Here is a 10,561-nt window from a genome sequence, read left to right as displayed (position 1 = left end):
ACATCTCTCTATTACTATAATAATAACAATACACTTTTAGTGTGGATCCAACGCTCTGTAGTATATTTGAGACTGCTCCAGAACAGGTTAGGTGTGCAGCATTAATTACCAATCTACCCCGCTAAGAAGTGAACCACCGCCGTAGGACCGTAAAACCGCAGGGTTAACCCTGAAATGACTTGCTAATCCCAAATCCTGCTCCATAGCACAGGGCTCTGGTTGGGTCTGCAGCAGCAAGTTGGCATGGCAATATGGCCAGGTTAAAAGAGAACCGCTTTCACAACATCGAAAACTGTCTTTAGGCTCAACACACACACACACACACACACACACACACACACACACACACACACACTGCTGGTGCCTCAGAGATGCTGGTAGGTAGTGAGCCAGGCTGGCTGTTTCCCACTGCTGGTTCCAGCTTCATACATGCTGCACAGCTGTGAGAGCTTATCTATCTTGTTTCTTTAATCATGACCTAAGTCTTTTTGTAAACTTCAGCAGTTTTAGTGAACCAAACCAAGGAGCTGGCAGAATATAGGAGTCATTTTCAGTTTATTTTTGAAACCACTGATAAACAGCTTTTTTTCACCTTTGAACCGTTTGTTGTTTAAAAGTAGAGGAACTTGTAAGCTGATAGAATAAAATGAATAAATATATAAAGTAGCAGATTCTTTAAAAAACGAGTCCAGTAGAGACCCAACACAAGAGGAATGCTTTGTCATCAACTCAACGGTACGAAAAAAAAATACAACAAAACAGGCAAACATTTATTTATATTTGTTCGAGCTCAGTTTCATACCTCAGATTGATCCTATTTGAAAGTTTCAGCTTCTCAAGTTCTTGTTGGAGAACTTCACTTTTATCTTTCTCAACCTGGATCTCTGCTGAGAACTTTTCTTGATAGTCGATCAAGAAAAGTTCTCAGCAGAGATCCAGTGAGCCGCTTTGAGCTCCCTCACTTCTTCGTGCAGGGTGCTGTTTTTCTCCTCTAGGAGCTTATTTGTCTCCGCTTGTTTCTGGAGAGAGTCTCTTTCGATCACCTGTCTCTCCAGTTCGGTGGTAAGCTGCTTCACCGTCTCCTCCTGACAACCACTGAGAGTTTCAGCAATTTGCAGCTTAGCCTTCATCTCCTCCACCTCATTTTCAAGAGCCTCCTTCTCCTTCTCCTGCTCTCTGATCTTGTCCTGGTGCTCTTCTCTGAGCTGGCTGAGTTCAGTTCGGAGGCCCTGACCGACCTCGTCCTCTGCCTGGAGCTTAGTGACCAGCTCCTGGTTGTTTGAGACCTGTTCATCTTTCAGGTCCTCCAAGTCTTTGAAAAACATCTTCTCTTTCTCAGAGGCGGTTATCTGTAGGGTCTGGATCTCCTCCTTCATCTGCTGAACCAGAGCATCCTTCTCAGCCATCAGCTGCTTTGTGGCCTCCAGGTCCTCTGACTTCTTTCATGCTTTCAAGCTTGAGCTCATCTTCATTGCTCAGGTTGGGCTGATGTTGAAGTTTGAGCTGTTTAAGTTGTTGCTGGAGAGCTGCATTGTGTTCTCTCTCAAGCTGGAGCTCGGCTGAGAACTTCTGCTGGCTGATGATTTGAGACACTTCAAGGTCCTCATAGTCCTTTTCAAGCACCTTCTTCTTCTTTGTTTTGGTGGTGCTCTGAACTTCAGTGGCGATCCTAAAGGTGAGCATGGTCTCTGGGTCACTGGCCCTCTTAAGCATCTCCAGTTCATCACGCGTGGCCTTTTCTTTGTTAGTGAAGATTTCTTTCAGGCTCTTCTGACGGGCCACCTGCTCTCTAGCCTCCTCCAGTTCTTTGAGGAGCTCCTTCCTTCCTTGGCTCAGACTTTATGTAGAACACAAGCTGACCCGTATATAGATAGTTTGTTGTCCAGCTCTGTCCTGTATATAATAGCTATAGGTTTAAGTGTGCTTGAATTTGTTCTGCTTGATATTTTTGTTTAGCTGTATGTCCATATTTGCTTCATCCTTGATATGTGTCAACATATATACTTGGTCAATAAAGGTAATTCTGATTTCCCATATTGTCAGTGAAAGAAGATACGTATTTAGCTCTAAAAAAAAGAAAATGGCAACTCAACAAACATCAAGCACCCCTCATTTACACAATTACAGTTAATATCAATATGGCTGTCCCTAAAGACATAAATCCACCTCAAGTGATGTTAGTTTGATGATGGAGCTAATTGGAATTACTTTGTATAGCCTACTGCTGGGTTACTAACCTATAATATATTAGTTGATTTCATATTTGTATCAATAATCCAAATTTGCAAAGGAAATAGAAACTAAATGTGTCATACAAATGTAACGTTGGTGGATTAAAAAGTGCAATATTTACCTCTGAGATGTAGTGGAGTAACTTGGAAGTATGTAGCGTTGGAAGCATAAAATGGAAATACTCGGGTTAAGTACAGCAAAGTTACTTTAAAATTGTACCAAAGTAAGTCTGGCTATAGTCTAACTGTACTTAGTTATATTCCACCACTGCATTTAGGTAAACTGTGCTTCTCCTAACCTTAACCTAAATACTAAACCTTGTTTAATACCATGATGTCCGTGAGATCAAAACCTAACACAAGTCTCTTTTTGTACCTAAACCTAAGCAAAGCGTTGTCACATCATAAAATGGATTGTATAGTTGTCAACAATCAATAATAACGATTATGGCAGGCGCAAAACAAATGACGTCACCCTTCCGACAATGGCGACAGATTAGAGAGCGTTTTGTGTTTCGTGTATTTTGTGTGTTAACGTACAACCACGAACGACGCATTTCTTTTGCTCTAACTTGACTGTAAGATAACAGCTCGGTCTGTGGGTACATGTAGCCACAAATGTAGCCTCGTTTCTCCACCTAGTGGACAGAATAACCTCGTGCCTGTGAAAATACAAGTGAAATCCTGCGCGACTGGCGACATAATCTAATCGTATTGAACCAAATGTAAATAACCACTGCCTGGTGTGGTGTGAGTCAATAATAATATTGTCCACACTGCTTTTGAGACATCGTAGGGGGTATAGCTCAGTGGTAGAGCATTTGACTGCAGATCAAGAGGTCCCCGGTTCAAATCCGGATGCCCCCTCTTTTTTTATTTCTGTTTTATTGAAATCTACCTTCCAGAGAAGTAGGCAGACTGTTTAAGAGACATGACGTTAAGTTTATTTCCGCTATAAAATAACCTTTCAGCTGGACTTAGGCCTTATCCATTATAATAGGCAGAAAAATTAATATTTAACAGCGTATGCTTCAGTATTGCTGCTACAAACTAATTTTCCCCTGGGGATAAATACAGTTTATATCTATCTATCTATCTATCTATTTAGTATCTAGCCTAACATCCTCCAGTATAAAAAAAAACTACAACATAATATAATATATTTTGTGCTGCTGCACAAACTGCTGTGAATGAGTGTTGGCACACAGCATATATTTTTGTCATTGCTGTTTCTGTGTGTACTAAAGATATAATCTTTTAAAAAAAAACCCTCACTTGTTGAAACAAAGAATATCACAGCTGGACAATTTATTTATTTTTACATTACACAATATAATACATACTTTCAAAATAAGAATCAGTCCTTAGCAGCTTGCTCTTTTCCCTAATCAGGAATTTCCTGTAATATACAGTAAATAGTTAAAGAGCTTTGTTTTCTTAAAATAAATTACTAAACATGTTTAGGTCTTGTTGTTCATAGTATAAAATATCAGGTGTAGTCTTGTAGCCCAACATTGCAGAGTTTCTGAGGCCATGATAGAGGATTAAGCTTTTAAAGCAACTAAACTCAGTTTGTCACTGGAAAGCTGTTTTTATAACCAGTGAGGTATTAAATTCAGTTGCAGCAGAAATAGTTAAGGTAAAAAAAGAAAGATAGTCATCAGTGACAAGAATCACCAAACAAAGGACAAAATGAGATCATGATCGTCATGCTCAAAACTTAATGTGTAGGCACCGGAGCAATGAGCGGGCACCAGATTAGCATAATCAGACAACACTTTACCCGGGAAACATATGTTTTAGTGCCTCAAATGTAGGTTGTAACATCTTTGGTACAACATAGTCAGTTCTAACAATTATTGAATGAATGATACTTTAATTACTGCTTTGCAGTTCAATAAAGTAAGATGTTGTCCCGGGATTAACCCTTCGTGAAAAGAAAGAATCCCATTGAGACCTGAGTGGAGAGTGAGATCATTGCTCTGGTAGGATGTTTAACGAGCATGGTGCACACTAAACACTCTGGCGTACATCTTCATAACCATAAACTGAGAAAAACTTCTGCAGCTAAACCAGATCATTAAAACATAACCGAGCGGTTCTTGAACAGTGCAAAAGTCATCGTTAGCCAAATCTTGAGATCACCCATGTTTCTCCGTTGCCCGTCCACCCTGAGGCCTCACACAGCTGGGTAAGACACAGTGTAGGTGTGGCGAGGCAGGCTCTAGCACACGACGCCACGCTCACATGACTTTCCCTCCCATAACAGTGAAAATAATCCTGACACGATGGCTTCTGCGGTGCCTCTCGAGTTTGGTTCAGTTTGAGGAGGTTTGTTCCACTGTGTCTGAGCGCGTTCTAGTTCGCGACAACCCGAGACTTCATCCAGTCCAGACTGGCAGGTAGACTGGGAGAGAGGGAAGAGAACAAAACGGAAGCATTTTGAGTCATTATAGCGGGAGTTGATGTTGGTAAAGGCATTTTTTTGGGGTTGACTCATACACAGTTAGGAAGGTGTGAAGACTCACCCTTCTCCTGTCAGGGCGCAGCAAGCTTGAACATGCCAGGAGTGCGATGAGAGGGATTCGAGTGTGAGGCACTGGGAGATCTCTGCCGCCGTCATCGAGCCATTCACGTCCTGCTTGTTGGCCAGAATAAGAACGGCTGCTTTCTCTAGGTCCTAAAACAAGAGAGGGCGGGTTAATAATGTTGCTTTCTGTATCGATTGATATTCAAAGAGCTGGAATGTTTCCATTGGAAACCCCCAAAGAGTCCCAGCTTCAACTTTTTGAGAACAAGGTACAGCAACCTCAGTGGAATATTTCGGCACACGTCAACCCGCTGACACACACAGTCTGAGTTGAGACTTCCTCATCATGTTGTGTCATGGGTTTGTTCCATGTGCCGCTTAGTTAGTCACTCTGAAAGCAGGAGTGCATCTCAGACGTCACACGAATAGATGACTTGGGCAGTTTCACTGAATAACAAAAGGGTTTTACGTCACTTCACGTAAAGCCAATCCTGCTGCGACTATGTTCGGCATTCAAGTGCTGTATATGTGCAATTTGTGTTATTATAGGTTAAGATAAGATAAAACGTTTTTGATTCCTGGGGAGAAATTCACAAGTTACCCAGCGGTGTATAAAGTAATTGAAACTAGCTTCACCTTTACCAGCTGCAACATTAAAGCGATGAACACATTAATGCATCAATAATTATAATCCAGTAACAGACATTATTCTGATTTCTACACCATTATATTTTACCAAAATAAAAGATCTGAGAACAATGTGATCTGTGCTGTAGTCTGGTCTACGGTAAAGAGTGAGTCGTGGTAAAACATGGGGACCATCAGGATTATAACTCTTGAATTAACACACAGCCATCAGCACAGCAGGATTTGTACCTCGTGTGCGAGCATTCGGTGCAGTTCTTCCTTGGTGAGCGTGAGACGTTCGCGGTCGGTGCTGTCCACTACCACAATGACAATCTGAAAGAGCCACGACACACAACTGAATCAGTGAATAGCAACACAATCGACAGATATCTCATATTTTCAGTGTCCGTGTTATCAGTTGTAGTGATAGCATGGGCACAAGATATCTGCTACAGACATATTTATTATAAATGATAATGTAACGCTAATGATAAGTAACTTTGTCAATACAGAAAGCAGTCCTAGGATAAAAAGAACATGGGTTAATGGACAATGGCCCAGTCAGCGCAAGCCAATAAATGCTTTGTGTTTCTGACTTCCCTCTCCAATATTTCACAACTACCAGTGTCAACAAAGCTATATTATATTTTAATGATAAATTATTTTTTTAAGCCAAGAAAGCTAGATTTTCTGGAGTTTTCTGGGGAACCAAAAACCAAGAAACTTTATCTTAATCAAAACATGAGATAAAAGCATCAGTAAAACATAATGTTTCTGACTTTTATGATATATTTTAACTAATGAAATGCGTTTCAGTGCTTGTGCTGCACATGCAGCTGAGCTGAAGACAAGAAGTGATCCGTACCTCTGTGTTGCCGTAGTACGAGTACCAGCTGGCTCGAAGGCTCTCCTGTCCTCCGATATCCCAAACCAAGAAGTGTGTTTTACGTACGACGATCTCCTCAACGTTGCTGCCGATGGTTGGTGACGTGTGGACGGCTTCCTTTGTCAGACTGTGTGTACGTGGGGGGAAAAAAACATTATAAATACAGATGTGAAGCACATTTTATTATGTTTTTGCCACAGAAAGTAGCCAAATCACTTACAACTGATAGAGGATGGTGGTCTTTCCAGCATTGTCCAAACCCACAATGATGACTTTGTGCTCTGTAGGAAAGTAAAAAAACACATTTAACCATAAAAGTGCAAACTGGATTTGTTGTTATTCTCATCTGAACCAACTCCAATCTCGAGTTGCATAACTTGTTTCAGGGCTTCACAAGACACAATGTACACACAGATAAGATAACGGCCAGTACAGGACTGAGATGAACTGAGCAGAATAACATTTGTTATCCAAAGTGAGGTTATTACATCACTAGGCCTCATGTAATGTTCATAAACTGTTGTTAGTTTGACTGTAAGTCAGTCACAATAAAATGAAATGTATATGTAAAGTGATACAAGGGAATAATACTTTATATCGTCACTATTTGTCTATTTACAACATATAACTTACTGAAATGTTGTTTTCATTTCATTTAACCCATCCTAATATTAGAAGCAGTGGGAATCTATTCAGAGACCAGTTTGGGGGTCCTGGTGCCCTGCTCAAGGGTACCGAGAGGCGACCAGGCACCTCTCCAGTGCACCGAACCGAAGACCGTCCGGTTTCAATGTGGGCTCAAAATGCTTGAACGGCATCTTACAGACAACAGAGATGACGAAACTGACACCAGTGTGAAAAAAAATAACTTAATCTTACCTCTGTCCCCGAACACCGCCATCATCTTGGTCAGAATAAACCCCATGTCCAACAAGTGTGTGTGTGAACAAAGTCCAGGAGACGCTCAGTGGAGACGCACTTCAGTATCTGTTACCTGCTGAATGCCACGCAAACTCTAATTCCTTTATCTGATATCGCTTTCTACTTGTGCATAGCGTTAGTGGGTGGCGCTTCTCAGAAAGTCTTTAGTATTTTGCATTGGAATGAGTCACGGACAAAGGGCATAGTTATGGTGCGTTCAGGTCCTGTGGGAAATGTCTGAATACGCACGTGAGGGGTCCTAAACACGGCATTATTAGGTAGCTACACAAGGCTAAAAGCCACGAAGTCTAACAATAAGTTGTACCTTCCAGAAAGCTATATTGATATGTAATAGTATTCATATTAAATGTGGAGGTTGTTTATGATATTTATAAAGAGCAACCCAGAGGCTAAGTCAGCTGTTTATGGTAAAAGTGACCCACTATGCATAAAGGCATAGCAATTCAAATCGAGAGTGGAAACCTGCCATCTCTTTTCAATTTATTAATATTTAAATACACTTATTAATTAAACAACAAAAATTGAGTTTTTAATATGTCTTGTGCCGCTAAAGGTTTATTTAAATAAACGTTTTAATTCTCAATGATAAGTGTTATTGATAGGCTCCAAAACATTACTGATTGTCAGTGGTGGAAGAAGAGAATGAAAGAAGGAGTGCAGGGAAATGAATATGTCAGTGTTCTCCATTGACGTGATTACAAGGTAGGGCAGAACCTGCAGGAGAGGACTCCCCAATTATAAATGTCTGCTTCATGTTATGACATGTCTTGGACAAATCAGTACAATTCTAAAATAGGATTATTTCTCTGAAATGAATGGAAAGCGCTCATTTGTAGATGAAACATATCTAAAAACTAAAATTATGCTTGGACTGTGCTACCGGTTTTCCAAAGCAAAATAAAATGTTTCAAGAATACAAACCATAGTTTAGCCCTCGCAGCTCAGCCGTCGGAGTTCATTCAGGAGCACTTGAAGGTGACATACGACACAGGCGTTCCTCCAGTTACACCGACGACAGGAGTGGACTGATGACGCAACTATGACACACAGGGCCAGACCATGTATGGAAAGAGAAGTAACACTATGTTTCGTCTGTTCCTCTGTAGCACTGCGACTTTATTATGAGCCAACAGAAAGCAAAACTGAGTTAAAGAGGAATCTCCTGGGATTTCCAACTCGGTCATGTTCAGACAATACCCACCAAATTCAAAATAATAAATAGATAATATGATATATATGTAATAATAATATCTATTTTTTAATTATTATTTTTACTGGAGTTTGGAGGTTTTAACGTCATGTTTTGTCCTGTTAAATGCTCAGAATCAAACGTGACATGCACCTTTTACATTACTTAATTTATTTAACACTATATCTAATAAACAATCAGTCTCTAAATCAAGTATATGTTAAAGATTAGTTCATGGACTAAACTGCCCAACGGCATATAAAGTAGAGAACATTAGCTGGATACTTATTCCACAACTGAAGTGTTGAAGCTTATCTGGTATATTTCAGTACTCTCTGGGCTCTTGACTTCTCACATTGTTCAATAATTGTGATGCAATGCTCACAGTTAGGTTTCAAACGGAAACCATGTCCTCATTTGTGACATGTCCTCCACTGCAGTTGATGAGATGATAAAAACAATGAATACGAGAAATAAAAAACCACATCCTGGATGCAGCTGCACTTTAACTAAAGTCTTTTTCCTATTGTGCTTCCTCCATGACCGAAAGACCTAGCAGGTGTGATCAAATGTCCTGCAATTAGAGAGGAGTGTTTAGTAGATGAAGAAACAATAAGGTGTTGATGCACTTGAACACTTCCTTCCCCATTGCCATTTCTTGTGTGCTTAAATGGAAGCCAACAATGTGGCCTTTGTTTAGGTCAAAAAGCATCCAGACAGGTTCTACAGGCAGCGTAACATTAGATGTTGTGTAATTGTGTGACATCCTTTGATGTAATAAATGATTGAAATAGCTCACTCCATTGTATTATATCTCCTCAAGTGACATAAAAGGTAACACCTCTAATAAATATCAAGATGAACACGTACAGGGTTTGCATCTTTGAAAACTGTCTTCACATCTCAGGGCATTCATTAAGTGACACAATAGCATTCTTTGATTCAATTTTTAATTAAAATACGAATTTATCCACAGATTAAAAATGAAAGGCAGAAAAAGCAAAATGTAGCTACAATCAGGCACCAATGATACATGTTAGTTCATATTTTTAACAATTGCGATAACGCAACAATAACATTATTTACTGATCATTATTTAATATTTATTTATTCAACCGAAGACGGGCGGGCAAAAGCAGCCCACCAAAGACATTCATGGATTCTCCATTATAGATAACTGAGTAATGACCACAGCTGATCCTAACCCCCCCACCCCACCCCGCTTGATACTCCTCTCACTACCTCACAAGAAACTGAAGATTTAAAATAAAAATTGCAAATGTCCACAGGAAAAAACAACACCAATTCAGTCAGAAATCAAGTGTAAGAAGAGAGTGGTATTTAATAGCAGACAAGCTAGCTGTTTGGGTGGAAGTTGGGAGTGATTGACCACACACGCACACACGCACACACACACACACACACACACACCCACGCACACACACACACACACACACACACACACAGGTACTTTTTATATAACCATTAGCCCTGAAAAGACAGACGACGAAGCTGGTGCAAAGAAAAACGACATGAGCTACGTGCTGGAGCGACAGCATGGGCTACGGTGCAGAGTAGCCACGAGACACCAAGAGACACAGATATGCTATGAAAACGAGTGGAACAAGAGTTAAGACATCCCACCGTGGCAGTGGTGGACATGGCTTGGCGAGACATTCCGGCACTTGTGATTGGAGTTTTCTTGAAATAAAGGTGTTTTAGGTTGCGAGTGACTAAGGCAGGACACTTCATTCACACAACTACAACTGCGGTGCTGCTTTGAATCTCCACCACGTTAGAAAAAAAGAAGAAAAAAGAAGACGGAGAACAAACGATTACTGCAGGCGCCCACAAGGAAGAGGAAAACAGAAAAACGGGGGGACTGGGTCAGACGTGGAGTCGGGTACAGTGGCTGAACCAGGTCAGGGAAGAAGTAAACGTCTTTGGAGTGTACTCTTTGTTGTCATCAAGCTTACATGAGTGTAGCAACATCGATAAATCGTTGTGTTAAAATATGGCAACTTCTCCACCAGCTTTTTTTTTTAAGGTTTGGGTGATAAGAATGTGGAGGCGAGACACTCATAACTTCTGGATCTCAGTACGGGAGAAATCCAAGAGCACTGAGTGAGATTAAGGTAAAGAGAAACCCTGACACT

The 10,561-nt window shown here is 40.5% G+C and overlaps 1 protein-coding gene and 1 non-coding gene across 2 annotated transcripts; one reads left to right on the top strand and one right to left on the bottom strand.

Annotated features, from left to right (window-relative positions):
* The first annotated feature begins 3,026 nt into the window (after window positions 1-3,026).
* Window positions 3,027-3,098, top strand: trnac-gca (transfer RNA cysteine (anticodon GCA)). Its single transcript has one exon. It is a non-coding gene; the product is annotated as a tRNA-Cys (tRNA).
* Window positions 3,099-3,526: 428 nt separating this feature from the next.
* Window positions 3,527-7,273, bottom strand: arl5c (ADP-ribosylation factor-like 5C). The gene is made up of 6 exons (XM_031867914.1): window positions 7,154-7,273; window positions 6,495-6,555; window positions 6,254-6,401; window positions 5,638-5,721; window positions 4,760-4,911; window positions 3,527-4,638 (listed from the first exon to the last, which is right to left on the bottom strand). Exons 1-6 carry the CDS (start codon window positions 7,197-7,199, stop codon window positions 4,590-4,592), a joined length of 540 nt encoding a protein of 179 aa, XP_031723774.1. The 5' UTR covers window positions 7,200-7,273; the 3' UTR covers window positions 3,527-4,589.
* Between the last annotated feature and the right edge of the window lie 3,288 nt (window positions 7,274-10,561).

Source organism: Anarrhichthys ocellatus, unplaced genomic scaffold, assembly GCF_004355925.1.
Source record: "Anarrhichthys ocellatus isolate YVR2014 unplaced genomic scaffold, GSC_Weel_1.0 scaffold40, whole genome shotgun sequence".
Taxonomy (NCBI): domain Eukaryota; kingdom Metazoa; phylum Chordata; class Actinopteri; order Perciformes; family Anarhichadidae; genus Anarrhichthys; species Anarrhichthys ocellatus.
This window is presented reverse-complemented; position numbering and strand designations above follow the sequence as displayed.

What these genes read in the sequence shown, in the direction of transcription:
- arl5c (XM_031867914.1), bottom strand. Translation starts at nt 7,199, where the DNA reads ATGGGGTTTATTCTGACCAAGATGATGGCGGTGTTCGGGGACAGAG. An exon ending in CGTACTACGGCAACACAGAG is followed by an intron (nt 5,722 to 6,253) that starts GTACGGATCACT and finishes TGGCTCTTTCAG; the next exon opens with ATTGTCATTGTGGTAGTGGA. An exon ending in ACCGAATGCTCGCACACGAG is followed by an intron (nt 4,912 to 5,637) that starts GTACAAATCCTG and finishes CTCTTGTTTTAG; the next exon opens with GACCTAGAGAAAGCAGCCGT.